We start from the raw sequence: 17,431 nt of genomic DNA on the forward strand, positions 1-17,431 counted from the left end.
TCAGGAACATGTTGGAAGCACAACCTTGTTTCCCAAATAAATGGGGTGATAGCTTATCAAAGTGGGAACAGAGCCACATGTTTAAGAAAACACACGCTTGTTTCTTCTGATTTGGCGTTACTGACTCATACTGACAGGAATGGTCTTTACAAGAAGCAACGTTAGGTTGACCCACTGGACCTAAAACTGGGACAGAGCTTATTCGAAGTGAATGACTCAGGGGTGTCTGTGTTGTCACAGTTGTAAAGACTGTAAAATTGGTTCAAGTAAATAATTGGCCATCACTGACATTAATAAGCACCATTCAAAACTCAAAAACCTGTGTCCAGCTTCAACTCCTGCTGCATCGTCGCCATTTTTTTTTTTTTTTTTAGCTTTCTGCACTTCGCCCTCTATGCTTACAGTATTAGAAGGGCCACCAGCAGCAATTCATTGTTAAAGGTCACACACACATACACACACACAGCAGATGTTATTCCAGCACCTTTCTTTCTATCAGCTCTTGCATATGAATGTCAACGTGTGTGCCTCTTTTCTCAAAGAGCAGATCAGCGGCGTGTGTTGCCGTGTTTGGTATGGTTTTTAATATTATGATAAAGCTGCTGTATCCCTGCAACGATTGTTTGGACAAACCTCTAGCTGCCTCTGGCTTCACGGTGCCTGAAACAGAGGACTAATGAATTTTGCAGCACAGCCACCATGACGTGTGAAATGTTTATCACGCTCAGAGCAATGACCGTGTCTCATGTTCTTCCCATGGCCTCAGCTCCAGCACAGGCCCCAGGGAACAGATTCTCTGAATAATGCAGCAGATAGGCATTACATTTTAATTTTCTCCTCCGTGTTCTCTTAGTCAGCCACATGTACATAAACATGTGAATACTTAGGAGTTAGAAGGGAGGCCAAACAAAACAAGGTGAATCATTCCATACTGTAAATGAGGGATCATTCTGAGTCATTTACAGAATTACCTTCATTTAATCGCTGAAATCTGACACAAATACGTATTATGAACTTACTTATATACTTGTTATGAACTATGAGCTTGTGATTTGTGGGATTTGGAAAATCAGATGACGTTTACAGATTATATAGATCATAATAATGCTACAGGCTATCTGTTTACGATCTTCATGGTTTTGCGTGAAATATTTTGAGCATTCACTGATTTATCTATTGGAGTCACATTTGTTATAGCGTTGCTTGTGTTTTAGCTTTTTTCCTCTGCAGTGTAAACAAGACTCCACATCCTTTTTAACTTTCATAATGTAAAATAACAATATTTACAGGGAGAGAGATTTCCATTTGTAGATCAAAGAAGCAACTCTGTGAGAAACTGGCACTGTGCTTTTCATCAGGGCCATTGGACATAGTGAAATTATTTCTTAAAAAGAAAAATGTTCATTTAACAGGACTTTTACATTAATACCAAAAGAAGCTTACTTTATGTTCACATGTTTTGAAGCTAGTATGTCATTCCAATTTTACAGAATGGCCAAACACTGCATTTATCATGGCCATGACATGCTGTAACTGTGTCTCTCTTCTTTTTTCTCTCCCTCTGCGTCTGTGCTTCCCTGGTCCCAGTGTGGAAAGAAAAGACCCCTTGGCTGCGCTGGCGCGAGAGTATGGAGGATCTAAGAGAAATGCTTTACTGAAGTGGTGCCAGAAGAAAACAGAAGGCTATCCGGTAGGGATCAGAGGCCAGAGACGTCTTTCAAATAGCCAAGTTCCATTCACTTTCATACCCTGTTTTTCTCTGCATTGGTGTGCAACAGTTGTAGTTTAGTTTCTTTTAGTCTCACACTCTTCAGGATCTTATTTAAAATTGAGGTGATAGTGCCCACTCCCTTTCTTTGTATTGCACAGATGCAATATTGCTCTGTCCACTGAGCCCTCAGGTTCAGTGGTCATTGGGTTTTTTTTTGCCAGCCATCACTGAGGTGTTAGACTGTAGTGGCACATTACTGGGTTTGCAGACACACAATTCACCCAGCTGCCATCTCACTGTCAAATCACTGTGCTACGGAGGCAATGGAAACACTGAAGCAACGCACCCAGGGTTACAGACACTCTGCACTCATACATCTGTGTATTTATATAGCCCTTCTTGTCTTTATTCATTTCCATTTGTGTAGGCTTTGTTTTTGTGTTGTGTTCCCGTCTGTGCTCCCTGTGTCCATGGAGCCAAATGCTGACAATCAGATATCTTAGCTACCCCGTAATATCCAGTTTAAGGAGCCCATTAAACCCAGTGGGATTAGAGATTTGCCTGTAATCATCATACTTGTGTGCCAGCGTGCCATTTAGTTAATGTAAAAACTTTTACCAGCAGGCAGACTGGTCACAGCATGCAAACTCTATTTCAGGGGGTTATGGCATCATTTCAGCTTCCTTAGGAGTTTGATTTAGAAGGAGTTAGACCTTCGTCTGAGGTCAGGTGTTTGTCACACAGAATTGGTGCCAGTAAAATCCTCTGTGATGAAAACATTGGACCAGATAAGATAAAAATGCTGCTGACCTAAACATGATTTTGTGATGTGTCTGATAGATGCTGGACCTGTCTACAGACTGTCATAGCTCAAATCATCTTAAGATGGATGGAAGGTGTGTGTCTAGACACTGGCTTGCGACTAAAGGTCAGAGGTTTAGTACAAACATCTGCTAATATACATCACTAGCTTATGAACAAATAGGAGCTTACGATCAAATTTAAATTGATTCATAGTTATACGAAGGCCTTAACAGCTTTTTGAAAGCTTTGACATAATTTTCAAAGTCTGAATGATCTGTAAAGTAACAGAGTTAATTAAAAATGAAAGTTGTTGCAGTATAATATAATATAACATATAATATAGTATAAAATATCTAGCTTTAGCCTAAGCATAATGTCCTCCCTGCCCTCCCTGCCCTCCAACTGTGAGCAGCACCAGTGAAAAGGATTTAAATAACAGGCGTGTATTCAGAAGTTTATTTAATAGATATTCATTAGTGTATCAAAAATAATAGGTTTCCCTCCTTTTCTAAGGTTAGTTAGTTTTATAATTTCTATGCCTTAATGTGTTTTAATCTTCCAAATGGTCAAGGTGGAACTAATGAAAAGAATCTGCTATGTTAGTTATACTCTACAGTATGAAATTACAAAGAGATAGAACATATAGAATATATACTCAGAAATTAATGATATGTTTAATGTATAAAAATGGAAACCACAGTTGACAAATAAATGTTCTTTCCTTCCAAAGTGCATAGCAGAAACATAAGGTCCTATACATTGGTGCAAGTTCAAGGAGCTGAAAATTGTTAGTTACTTTTCAAAAGAGCTAACACCTACAACCCAAAAGGAATTTCAAATCACAGTTCAGTTCAGGGCAGTGGCATCCAACAACACAAAACCCGTACAAGAGCCTTTTCCCCATTGGTCTGGAATTAGCTATTGAACCTGTGATCTCCTCTTACAAAGGGCTTTAACATAGTGTGATTATGCACAAGCATCAGGAATGTAGTAAGAAGATTTGGCTGCAAGGCAAGTTTCAATCTGTGGAATAATCAGCCCCTTCCTGGAGTAACTGTTCTTGAATCGAACCTTTATGTGTGTGCATTTTCCTCCAGGTCACACAGCACCACCAGACCCTCAAGGATGATGGTCCCTGCAGATTAGTTGCTGCTGGGAGTCTCTGTCATGTACATTCCCACAGTCATGGCCTCGATGGATACCTGTGTTTTCCGAGCTGAAAATAAACACATCAGTTACATTAAATACTAAAGCTTTAAGTAGGGCTGTGAACAGCTGCAGCACCACACACACAGATAAAAAGCACACCTTACATCTGTTAAACTTCAAATAACATGGTGGATGAATTCTAGGACTGTAAATTGGGTGAAAAAAAAAAAGCTGGTAACCAGAGAACATGAGCCACAGATGATAAGAATGAGAAAAAGAATATGAATGTCTTCTTTTAATAATTAAATTTTTGAAAAATAAACTGTTATAAGCATACATGTTACACACAGAGAGCACTTTATTTAGAAAGTTGCACATTAAATTTTTGGCATTAAAATCAAAACCGGCAGTTAATGAAATTACAACAGGAAAGTGCGGATGAAGTTTGTTACATTAATGGCATATTTTTACCTCAGAGATGGACACTGAAGTTGGTCTAAGAATCAAATAGCGCTGACCAAATGACTGCACGGATTATTTTCAACTTATACTAACATTTCATAAAGCTTTACACTGTAAATAATTACACATAAGCTGCTTTTAAGATAGTTTAAGACATCTGTACTTACCGAGGTGGGAAGTAGTGGGTGCCAGGTGGGGTCGTCATCTTCTCCCCATAATGCATTGTGTCGTTCTTAAACTGAGACTACACGTGGTCAGCTATTTTCATAAACAGACATTTCACCCTCTCCGTATTCAAAAATAGCATTGTGCACACGTGCACATATTCAGAAAAATTTTCTTTTGCACTAATCCGTGTATGTATGCCATCAGGACATTGCTGGTCGTCTAAGCCTAACCCCATAGTAGTCCCTGAGTTTTCAGAATGAACAGTTTTTTTTTGTTTGTTTTTTTTAAAAAAAGCATGTATGTGTAAACAGGGCCTGAAGTTGGTAGATGAATGTGATTGAATCACTTCAGTCCAACATGGCGGTACAGGTTCTCTACAATATAAACTGAATACATTCATGTACTTGTACTGCATCATGTTGCCTCTGAATGCAAAGAAGATGATTAAGTGAGTCTGCAGGTGCTAGTCCCCTTTTTTCGGTGTATGTGCTTGCTGTGTAAATCAGTGTGTATGCTGTACAATTTGATACAGTAGGTGCAGAAACCAATTTGAATCCAACAGACACCCTGAATATAGATAGAGTATTTATTGACTTAGATTCAGAGGAATTATACAAATATTTGACATATGTGGTGTTTAACTTTCTGGGGTGGTGCCTCTTCAGCTTTCTCTTTCTTCTGGTGAATTCCACTTCTTTCTTCAGAGATTTCTGTTTTCAAGGATGCATGGAAATCTACTGTATGTTTGTGTGTGATGTGTACTCTATGGATCACTTGCACTGAGTTGAATTTCCTGCACCAGAATGCGTGTGACTACAGGCCCCCTTCTCATGCCATAATAAGGGAAAAGGTTACTATCAGAGGACATATTGAGCTCCATATGTCTGGGGGAAGGGCCAAGATGTTTTAGTGTTATGAAGCCTTCATCCACATGGAAACCACAAAGTAATCACTTAAAATCCAGAGACACTGTCTGACCTGCTATGCAGTGTGTAGCTCCAGGACAGCAAGGCACAGGGACTACTTAAATGCATCTACATCACTCTTTCTTGCCTTCATTCTGACGTGCTTGTGTTCTGCTCTGATAAAGGTTACTGAGTTTTATCAATACAGCCACTTTCACTCTGTGGCCCCCCTCTTCTCTGACGTGGAGTAAGGTCAAAGGAGTAATAACTCAACACTAATTGGCTCTTTACTAAGGAGCCGCCCAGGTGTGATTTATGTTGGGCTCTTTAGTCTTTATAACTAATGGTCACCCCGAAGAGGCTGCCTCAACCATCTCTGTTCACTTTCCATTATCTCTCTCCATTTCCAAAGGGTGGCGTCAGGAAGCAAGCTCATATATCTCATTCATTCACCAAAATGAAGATTCAGGCCCATGCCAGGTTTCTTATTACAGACCTATTGTGGTAGAAACATTTGCTCAAACAGCAGCCAAATTAAAATGAATCAAAAAGCATATGGTATTGTAACCACAGCAAGAAATTATTAAATATTTAGCTGCGAATAGCTGCTTAGGGCACAGTAAAGCTGTATGATTAAATTTGCCTGAAGTCATACTCAATGATCAATAAAGGAGTGTGGGAGAGATAAGCAGTCATGATCATCACAAAGAGGGGATCAGATTAATGTGTGTGTGTGTGTGTGTGTGTGTGTGTGTGTGTGTGTGCGATGTGCTACATCTCACTTTAAATATTGTTTTTTTATTAGGTGGTGTGGCTCTGGAAGTGCATGCTTTTCTGTTTGTTTGTTTTTAGGTGACATTGAATTGACCTACCATGGCGTACGTGTCCTCAGGCATGGATCCAGCTGAGCACAGTCTCTGTTTGTGTGTGTGGACATGTGTATATGATGATGTAGGTGTATGTCTACTACATCTATCATGTGTAGGATGGCTGTGTTATTGCCATGGAGAAGCACCCTCGAACCCCTAAGGGAAATTGTGGTCTATGGTGGGGTGTGTTGAAACACCATGCACAAGGTCCTTAGAGCAGCTGAAGACTTGACTTGTGTTAACTCCCAGTGGAGGATAAGACGTGAGCCCAGACAGACACTGTCACACCTCAAATGTCAGATTCTGGGAAATACAGATCGATCAGTGAAGACCTTAAGCTGGCTTTGATTGACTCTGCCCTGTGGGAGAGACTGATGGGGCCTCTCACCGGAAATTAGTATTCACATGGGATCCTGTGCACGTCAAAGCTGGACTCGGGAAAACTTGAAACACAAGACGGCTTTTATACAACTTGTGTTAGATTGGTTTTCCAGGCAGGTTGTCGGATGTGGCTGTTATACTGGCCACACTCACTCTGAAACTGGATGTTTGAGGATTCCTGTATGAAACTTTCTCTTGCTTAACAACTCAAACTCTAAATGTAGTTTGAATAGCTGTTGGGTTGAATTGAAATATTATGCATCCTCATGAATTAATATGAAATCAAAAAATTAAGTTACTATTATTCCAGTTTTCAAGAAGTGGCCCTTTCTGTCTGTGCTCACTGAGCAAAGGCTGACTTGAATGTCTAGCCTCCTGCTGTATATTTATCAGGTTCTTTCATGTCTTAATTTAGGACAGCTGGGGACACTTTTTAAACTTTTTTTTCCTCAATTAACCAAAGAAGCCAAACAAAAATAAATCTGTTGTTTGTCCAAGATGGGAACAATGAGAAAAGGGTCTGAACATTAGGCTCAGCTGGGCCTGACGGACCACAGCTCTTCCGGCCTTGTCTGGGAAGCACATACACACGCACACACAGCCATTGAAGAGACAGGAATGGACCCCTGGGTGAGTGTGGAGAGGAGGTCAGACATCGAGGAGGGGAAGAGAGTTGGAGTTCAAAGAGTAGCCTTTAGTCTTTAGTGTTCTTATAATGTAGTATGAACAGGAGCATCGCTGTGAGTGGCATCATCTGTGTGAAATAACTTCATTCAATTATTGTACAACAGAGCACTCTATAAATCTGAAAATTACTGGAACATGGGGGGGGGGGGGGGGGGGTAGTGTGGGTTCCTAGAACAAATTCCTAGATGCTGATAATCAGAACAGTGTAGAAATTTGAGGGCAAATCTAAACTGACCAGGCTTTTAGCAAAAAAAAAACAAAGAACAACCCATACCATCTGCTAATTTGTATGTACAGCTGTATGTTCTAAGTATTAACAATGACAATAAAGGCAGAAATGTCTAATTTAAGCAATACTGACATTTTGAGAAACATCAGCTCATTTGAATCAGATCATCTGAGGAAATACAGCGCGCTGTCCTTACCTTACATTCATTTGTAGCCACCGCTATCAAAATTTTAAATACCTCTATAAAGTAGTTCTTGAAGTTTGGGTTTCATGAGCTTGATATCACCCTAAACAGCTGAAAGGCAGAGTAACAAAGAGGGTATATCTTGTTTGTTCTTATGGTGCAGCAAGGGCATTCAATTTGTAATAATCAAAACTCTATCATATAATGATATTGTTCATACAGGCTATCTCTCAGAGAGGTGACATCTTTAAAGTCAATAAGCTGAGATTCCTCAGGTATCTTTCCTTCGTATAGAATGAGTCCATTAAATTGTATGTGTGTGGACAACAGCTCAGTGTCTTCATCTCAATGGTCCTGCCCGCCTGGACTCGTTGTCTCTCATGTTTTTGACTCATTATACATTATACATTCTTGATCTATAAGTAGCAGCTGAATGTTCCGACAACACCACATTGACATCAGGCTGTCAATTGCCTTAAAGCCCTTTAATCCCTGCTTGAGACTTGACATGAGTCCAGTGGCAGCAGCGAGAGTACTCACTTTGTATTGTTGCACACACAGTGGCTGCTGTGTAAGTTGTTCAGTGTCTGCGTCATGTTCAGCCTCTCTGTGAATTCCATCTTTGGATGATATGAAGCAGAGGATATATTTTCCAGGTGACAAGATGTTCCTGGCTTTAATGTTGTCTGCAGCTGTGCTCACACATATAACAAAAATAACGAATAATGTAATAATTTAGCTTATCTACAGGAAAACAATCAATGATAAATATATATATATTTATATTTCTTTATTTGCTATTTTACCTATCAAAATGTTTTTGATGTTTATTTATTTTGTTTATGTATTGTGATTTTGGATGGTTAAGGTTGACCAAAGGTTATCTGAAGACTTGTGTAGGAAATAAGTCATCATGCTTTTTTGTGCCTTGTTTTCGTTTTTGTTTTTTACTATGTAAAAGATGAAAATAATTTTTTAGAGTAGAGCAAATAATTTCAACATAATTTCTTCCTGGAGATGGTTTTACAGAAGCAGCAGGCAGTTTGTGCTCTGCTTATTTGTGACTCTAAGAAGATCATTCATGTAAACTTGGTCATTTTCAAGTGTGCGTCATTTAAAGCTTTGGATCCAGGCTCACTCATAGTTTCATAGTTATCCCCTCACACCACTTGTCACTTGGGGGCAGAGCAGTTTAAAAGCACACAGATCAACTCTCAGCTCGGTCCTCTCTCTGTTGAATCCCCTGCATCTCTCTCATACTCTCTTTCTCTGAACCCTAAAAAGCGACGGCTTTGCCTTTTGTCCTGAGTGAGACACTTCCTGTCGCTTGATGCTGTGTTTGCTTTTTTGAGCCAGCTCCCAGAGAGTTTGCTGTTTTAGCATTCATGCATTCACTCTCTCTCTGCCCTGAGCGAACTCCACCAAACAACACCCTTCCTCTCCCACTCCCACCCTGAACTTGAAAATAGCCACCAGGGCTAATCCCAGTGTGGACAAGGACATGTTTTCTCCTCAGACCATCCCAACACCATCCACTCTTTCACACACACACTGCCCTTATTACCTTATTAATTATTATCATCTATAGTGATCTCGGGTTCTCCGTGGTCTTGCTCTGTGTGTGCGTGCATACATCACAGACCCACAGCGCTACGAATGTTGCTGCCAAGCCAGCGAAGAGAGAGAAGGGGGTAGTTATGAGAGGAATGTGGACTGACATGATGGCACAGGTCTACCCTCCAGGCAGTGGCAGATGACAGAAGACTCATTTTCAACCTCTTTACCATCAAAGAAGGGAAGGAAATTTTGATTGACCCAGAAATCCCTTTTACTAATTAATGTTGAGGAGTAACGCAGCGTAAATTAAAGATTAAGGATTTTTTTTGTGTTTTTTGTATATGATTGCTTGATTGGCATGAAGTTAATTTGACAGTTTGGATGATTCATCATCATGAAGCCTGATCTTCGCATGGTGGAATGTGTTTGGCTTCATTCAGATGAAACAGGCGCTCCAAGGGTGCCTCAACTTGGACAGTAATGACTGACTGAACTTTCCGATCCATAATATTCAGGATTTAAACAAACCAGTTTTTAGTTATATGTGTTCACTCTCACATGCTGCTGTATGGGGTATTCAGACCTGTGGATTTCAGATTTACAGACACGATGATAGCCTGTGGGGCCAACAGAAGAGCTGCTGTAGCTCAAGCTGCTGAAAGAGGGAATGCTGGTTCTGATAGAAGGATCACAGTTTGTTGTGTATGGGGCTGCGTAGCTAGAGGCTCATCTGGGTGTCCATGCTGACCCCTGTCCACCACTAAAACCTCCTACGAGGGACATGTTGGCATCAGACCTGGACCGAGGACCAATACAAGGTGGTCTGGACTGATGGATCAAATTATTTTACATCATGTTATTGGTGGCCGGGTGGGTATGCGTGCCTAAGGCAAAAGACATGGTACCGGGGTGCATTATGGGAAGATGACGAGTGTTCTGCTTGGATCCTTGGGCCCTGCCATTCATGTGGAATGTTAGTTAAACACGTAGCAGCGACTTTTTTCAGACCAAATCCAGCCCTTCATGGAAACAGCATTTCCTCTCACAGTGCCCTGCCACTCTGCAACAATGGCTCAGGAATGGTTTAGGAACAACAACCGTCCAATCCAGCACCTGTGGCATGAGCTGGACAAACAAGTCTGATCCATGGAGGCTCTACCTCACATTTTCCTGGAGCTCCAGGATCTGCTGCTGGGGTCTTGGTCCAGAGACCACAGCTCACTGTCAGAGGTCTAGCGGAGTCCAGGTTAGCGTTGGTTCGGTAGAAAAAGAAGAGCCTACATAATATAAGCCATGATGTTATCGCTAATAAGTTTTTTGGTCAAAGACAGACTTTCCTTCCACTCACCACTGATGACAATAGCAACCAGGAGTTTATGTCAGTGTCAGACTGACCTAACTTTGGCGCAGGCAGTGGACCAGTGTGACACTTCGTTTTTATTCTGCTTGGTTTCAATCTGCAGTATCTCTGCCTCTCATCCTGAAAGCATATGTAATAATAAGGTGAGATAACTGGCATCCATGCAGGGCCAAAACCAGGCAAGTGAAGGCAATAACAGATTTGTCAACAGCTGTTTGGAGCTCCAGGGATTTTCATTACTGCAGTGATTTAATGCTGTGATTTTTCACCCTTGTCCTCAGGACCCAGAGTTCAGCTGTTTTCTGTCCTATCAGGCGGTTAATTACATTCGCTTGGTATTATACGTATGGATCAGGCACTGATTCGATTTATGGAATGAAAACCAGCGGGGCTGTGTTCCTCAGAGTGAGGATTGAAGAGCAATACTAAACAAACAGATGATGGCATGTCCAATGTGAAGCACATGACTGGAGTTGTGTACAGACACACTGATGTACCCCAAAGATACTTAACACACCGCTTCATCCCAGACAGCTCTCTTTCTGTTGCTTTTTTGCCAAGTTTCAAACGGCTGCATTTTTCACTTGGTTGTCGTCCTACATCTTTGTAGTTGCAGCACAGTAGGGTGACCTGTCTCATCTGGAAGGGACATAACTCTTTTCCCAGCTGGGGTCGTACTGTATCACACACATCCACAGGAAATACAGTAATCTGCCCATATATAGCCACAACATTAATGAAAGAGCAGTTTTAAGGAGATGGAGACTTTCAGCATTAATATACTGTTCCACAGTCAGACAATAGTTTAGTAATATGTAATAGCTCATGTTTAGCCAACTATGACCTAGAGGGAGAGAAATGTGCAATAGGTTTGTCCAGACTAAAATAGCTCCACAGCTGCTGAATGGATTGCTATGAAGTTTGGTGCCCAGAGGAAAAACTCTGGTGACTGGGGACCCCTTGGACCTCCCACATTTTTTACGAGCCATTAGCTAGATTGTTGAATGGTGTCAGAAATGTATCCCCCTCCTCTGACAATTCCTGTGATTGTCTGAAACCAACAAATCCAAACAATCTCATTTCACCACGATTGACCAGCAGTGCAAAATTGAGAAGGAGCCATTGTTTGAACTTGTTCTTTTAGTTTAGTTCAGTTTGTTTTGTTCAGGTATACACTTTCTGTGTTGGACAAGCTAGTTGTGTTTGACCACCAGCTTCTCCTTCTGACCCATTGTGTGTAGGACATAAGGACATAAGGATGTTATGTCCAAAACAACATATACACAAAATTCATTACTGCGACAAATACACATAAAATAAAAGTAAGAGAAGTATTAAAAAGGTTTTAAAAGTGACTGTATTTAAGATGCCAAGTGTCAGCAGTTGTTATGAGGTAGGTGTAGTTAACCTTTTGGTTTTTTGTCCCAAAGTCTCAAAAACTGCTGAATAGTTGGACATAAAATTTTGTACAGATACCCATGAGGCCTGGGGCACGGACTGGAATTCATTTTATGATAGTGACTTTTTACTAAGCACCATCGTCAGGTCAAATAAATATTATATGACCAACACTTGAGTAATACCCTAGCATTATTATTTTTCAGATACTGCTGTTATATTCTAGCCTCGGCTTTTCCACCTGTGCATAATGGAGCTGGATCAAAATCATGGAATTTATGACTGAAAGAATGAGAGCCATTTAGAGGTCTAATCTGAATGAAGATGAAGACACTGGAAACTACTAAATCCAACAGGGAGCCTGATAGGCCAAACAATGGCATGAAGGAAGTTTTTCCTCCAAGCTTTCTACTCTTATCAGACCTTGAATATGTTGCATACAGTGTATGAGGTGACAATGCTCTGTGGAACACACACACAAAAGCACAACAGACTGGACGTGCTGCTATGCACGTTCATCACCCAAAGGAGAGATCAGAGAGAGTGTCACAGGCTTAAAAGCGTCTAACAAGATCTTTGTAACATCCTCCAAAGGGAGCACCACCAGGCATTATTGCACTCTTAAAGACCGTGAAAGGCAGATAACGGGTTTAAATTTTAATGTTCATTTTGTGTCCTGTGGCCTGCTCTTGTGGTCAAGGGGCTCCTAGTTCCCCAGCCAAATTATGAGCACTTTAAGCTCATTATCGCTGTGCAATATTGACTTCTTTTATTTGCTCTTCCTTCTTTATGTTTACAGAACATAGATGTCACCAACTTTAGCAGCAGTTGGAGTGACGGCCTGGCTTTCTGTGCCCTCCTACACACATATCTTCCGGCCCACATCCCTTACCAGGAACTGATCAGTCAAGAAAAGGTAAAAAAAACTGCACACACATACACAGTTACACTATACTAATATTAGCATCTGGGTTCAACAGGTAGGTGAGTTCCTCATCCGCAGTTTATCAAATCAAGTGCACTGAACTGATTTGAAATGTATTTATAGGACACACATATATTCAACATATTTCACATGCATTCTCCCCTCAGACTTTTCCCACATTACTTCTGACCCCTTACTCACAGGCCAGTATACTTGCATAGTTGGATTCAGTTATCATTGGGTCATGACCCACACCAGTTCATGCATGCATCCATAACCCTAGTTGGGTGAATGTAGCAGCTTGGTGGAGCATTTGCCTCGATTTTTTTATTTATTTATTTTTTATTTCATTCCATTTCTTTAATATCTTTTTCTATATTATACCACACAATAATGGTTAGTAAATTGTCGGAAATGTAAACCTGTAAGCTGTGAAAGTGGTCTGCTTATACAGTGTAAACTGTAAGATGCATGTTTGCCAAGAGGCAAATAAAAACCCCTGTACTGAAAACCAATCAGCCAGGAGTCATTTTTTCCACCATCAAGATACACATTACAGATTTCTTTATGAAGTTGTATACATTTTATAGGTTTGCCTTACTGTCAGCAGCATGGAAAAAGAGCCTGCTGACGGATTATGAGCGTAACACTGGCACACAGGGCAGCAGCCATACCTCAGTGTTGACAGCTCTGTAATTTGACCTTATAGGTGGTATATGCAAACTCTACAAACAAAATGATTCCTGCGAGACTTTCATCTTGCTGCACCCTTGGCAGTGCACGAACACCTCTGGCCAGCCCTGACACATCCTACGTGACAAATTAATCATGAAGGTGTGTGCGCATGGTCGTGCCAGTATTAAGCTGATGACAGAGACATCACATGGCCTATCTCTCTGAATAATTCAATAGATGTGTGTTGGCTTTAATAATTCTCGCTGAGTGACTTTCCCTTAGGCCCAAACACCCAACCTTTCCCTGATATAATCTGCCCCTCCTTAACTGTATGTCACAGATGCTATAGAAAACATTGCTGTAGGTGGATTAAGTCAAATACTCTCTTTCACACAGCAGTCTACGCATTCATTCATGACACATCTAAAGTCTAGAGTGGCTTAATATTCTGGAGTGGTTTCCTGCGCTTATATTGAAACAAGGAGGAAAAATGAGTTTGTATTTCAGATGTGTTTCACCTCTTCAGCATCTGTGGAGGAGTGGAGCAATTACAATGAACTGCAGAGCTTCTTGAGGGGAATGAGGTCAGATCTGCAGGGATTGTATACATTAGGCTGTTGATGAGACTCGGACAGGTCTGTTTTTACAGAGACTGGGTCCAGTATAGCTTTACACTTATCAAATAAACAACGGGGTTATTATGATACACAGAAACGCTGACGCAAACAAGCAAAGCTGTGGGGACGTTTTGGACTGTCTCTTGAGTGTTTGTAAGAATTTATGAACGTGTTTGTGGGCTTATTATTGCTGTTTGAACCTCCATGTGTGGCGTTGCAGAATGACGTTGTGCAGAGCGTTTCAGTGTTTGGTTTGTTTTTCTTCAGGTCCGGAATCTGACCCTGGCTTTCCAGGCCGCAGAGAGCATTGGCATCAAACCGTCCCTGGTGAGTTGAGCTGCCATAAACATCACATACTCAAACACAGAGAGACCATTTGACCAGACAAATTGGAAAGCACACAATTGGATTTGCTGACCTTTCAGGATGTGAAGCTTCAGAACAGACACCTCAGACACTTTTCATCAGAACAGGCTTGCTCTTAACTCAGTCACATCACAATTCAGCTTTGCCTGGAGCCTGAATCAGCTCTTGACACTAAAAAAACTACCACACAAAACCTGTACATGATTCTCATTTAACTTATCTGTTCTGTTCAGACATGGAGGAGTAAACAGCCAGTAGCTCCAATGAAGTGTTTATACCTCCATGTTTTTGTGAACGGAGTCAGGTTCATACTGGATTTTCTCTGAAATAACCTCATCATAAACAAACCCTGCAGACATGGTTTCAGATGAGTAAAGTTCCTGTAAAATCAAATATGAATGAGTAAATAAGATATGGGTCAAACTGGAAGATAAAATCAGAAGGGTTAGTCGTGTTTATTTGTAACAATGTTTTGATCAGAAAGTAATAGTGTCTAGGTCACATGGTCAAAAATATATATATACCTCAAACTATGAACAGCAATGTGGAATCCATTGTACAGAGAAATGATGTTTTCAGGACCTTTTAATGTTTGAGTCAGGTGCAGTTGTCAGGATCTATCCACTAATGTTTAATGAGGAAAAAAAGAACTTTTGTATTTTGGCTCTGATGATGCTGCATCATTTCCATTAGTCACATCACTGCCTTAAAGCAAAGATGTCAGAAAGTGTTGTATATAAAAACACATCTGCACACAAATATACACCTCCCTTAATGTTTTTATTTTTTTATTTTTTTTTTAAACCTTCCTGCCTTTATTTAGTCACTTGCATTCTCATATATATACCCATTTCACTGGCAGTAGGAATGTGGACACAAAACGCAGGTGAAGGTAAAAACGCTCCACTCAGAAGAACATTCTGCTGCCGGCACTCTTCTCACACTTTTATTGGTACTTTGCATAATGACAGTACATTCAATCACACACTGTCTCTCCACTCATTAACATATGTGATCGGCATCACAGTTAGCACTTTGTGATTTGAACATGATAAAAAAAACTGATGTATTTGGTTTTTTGTTCAGTCCAGCTAAAATAAACTGGCCTAACTGAATATACACAAATCAGTCTAAAAGCTTTTCTTCTAAATCTGGAAGGAACAGCTGGACTTTAGAGAGATGTGGATTAGACTCAAATGTTTGAGGGAGACCAAAGTTCACATTGTTATGTCTTTTTAATTGTCCATAGCATTCTTGTGGTTACAAGATTGGACGCAGCAAACTTGTTCCCATGTCAATAACTTTAAGAAAAGATAAAGAAATACGTAATTTAGGGTTAGGGTTAGGGTTTGAAAGCAGCTGATCATTCTCCAGAATTGAGATTGAGAAACATGGAGTTTGACTGTGCTAAAGTTTTTGTGTAGATCTGGGAGAACTCAAGACTGTGCGACGCCAGAGTCATGCTAAAGTCCACTCCAGTATGTGACTCATGACTGTCGGACAGGAATTATCTCTGAGAGGCTCACTGCAGTGTCACAACTCATCAGGAGGCTTACAGTTTTTCCTCAGTAGCTGCTCTGAATCACTGCTGCAGCTGAGAGCAATGGCCACATGTTTTACTGAGCAGCAACACATTCACTTATCCTATACAAGTCCAAAACTCACTCAGATCCAAAATAACACCTTGGAAGCCGGAGAGTCAGGTGTCTGTGGGTCTGTGAGAGTGACAGAGTGTGTTGTAACTGCCATTTAATGCCATGTTTGATTGAATAAAGTCTCTAATTCTGATATAGAACACAGATGTAGAAACCAAGAAGGGAAAGAAGAAATGTGTGAATAAGGAACAATGTAAGGATGGAAAAGAAAATTTAAAGTTTCCCGGAAAGCTCAATTTGCATCTGTCTTTTCCAATGTTCACAAGATTTATGTGACAGTTGTGCCAGAGCAGCTGAGAAAAACTGAGTGTTGCTGTGGTTCAGGTGAATTATCTGGCTGTGGTCTGTCTCTCCCTGAAGCTAACTTCTCTAAAAGAGCTCCAGCATTCAGCATTCAGCATTCCAGCATAATGATAGTGCTCACCGCTTATAATGACTGACACTGATCATACAAAAACCAAAAAAAAAAAATTAAATTAAAAATACATCAACTATTCATGTCAGAAGCTGAATATCTGAAAATGTTGGTGTAGTTTTGGATAGGCCTGGCGGGGGTGTTGTTTGTAAAGAACCCTAAATGCCTAAATGCTCCTCTCTTTGCTCCAAACAGGACATTGAGGAGCTGATGAAGACCGACAGGCCGGACTGGCAGAGTGTCATGCAGTATGTCTCTCAGATCTACAAGTACTTTGAGACCTGACCAGTAGGACGAGGAGCTGGAGACCAGTGAAGACTGGAGGCACTGCAGCACTTTTCCACCCCGTCTGTCAGCACTACCTTCACCCTCCATGCCACTTCAATGCTCCTTCTCCTGCTCAGTGTTGGACACCAGAGAATTGGCAGAGAAAAGTTTGGATTCTGAAAAACTTCCATCTTCAATAGCTATTTTCTGTCTCATTCCTTGACAACAGTGCAGTCAGGATACACACACACACCAGCCTGTTCATTTGTACAAGTTCAGAGTGTCAGTTGAGCGACTGATTCTCTGACAAAAAAAGGAGACCGAGGATGTTGCTAAATATTATTCAATCCTTGTAGCAGATGATGCGAGAACTGGTTCAGTTTTCTAAGACTCCATTTTTAGATAGACAAAAATGCAAACAATACTTTCCCGCCACTGTCAAAGAAATATTCCTTTTCTGCTTCCTCAAGCTCGGTCTCATACCCCGATGTTGTTTCTGAATCAACTGTTGAGTAGAATCGACCCTCTGACCTTTGTGCCAAATATTCTGCCAAAAAACACAGTCTATCTATGCATGGTTAGAGTGTAGTGCCCTGTCCTGGTGTGCAGTGTCACGTCCTCTCCCTCTGCGTGACGTGCAGTCAAGG

General features: G+C 40.8%; 1 protein-coding gene across 3 annotated transcripts in view; it reads left to right on the plus strand.

The window, feature by feature from the left end:
- Window positions 1-16,844, plus strand: part of specc1 (sperm antigen with calponin homology and coiled-coil domains 1) — a 62,410-nt gene extending 45,566 nt beyond the window's left edge. For 2 of the 3 annotated variants that reach the window (XM_029520073.1, XM_029520075.1), the window contains exons 12-15: window positions 1,588-1,690; window positions 12,664-12,780; window positions 14,349-14,408; window positions 16,713-16,802. In XM_029520073.1, the coding sequence (XP_029375933.1) occupies window positions 1,588-1,690; window positions 12,664-12,780; window positions 14,349-14,408; window positions 16,713-16,802 (370 nt within the window). Of the gene's footprint in view, window positions 1-1,587; window positions 1,691-12,663; window positions 12,781-14,348; window positions 14,409-16,712 lie in introns of all 3 variants that reach the window. The other variant, XM_029520076.1, reaches the window with a different exon arrangement.
- The last annotated feature ends 587 nt before the right edge of the window (window positions 16,845-17,431 follow it).

This window comes from Echeneis naucrates, chromosome 14, assembly GCF_900963305.1.
Source record: "Echeneis naucrates chromosome 14, fEcheNa1.1, whole genome shotgun sequence".
Lineage (NCBI taxonomy): Eukaryota > Metazoa > Chordata > Actinopteri > Carangiformes > Echeneidae > Echeneis > Echeneis naucrates.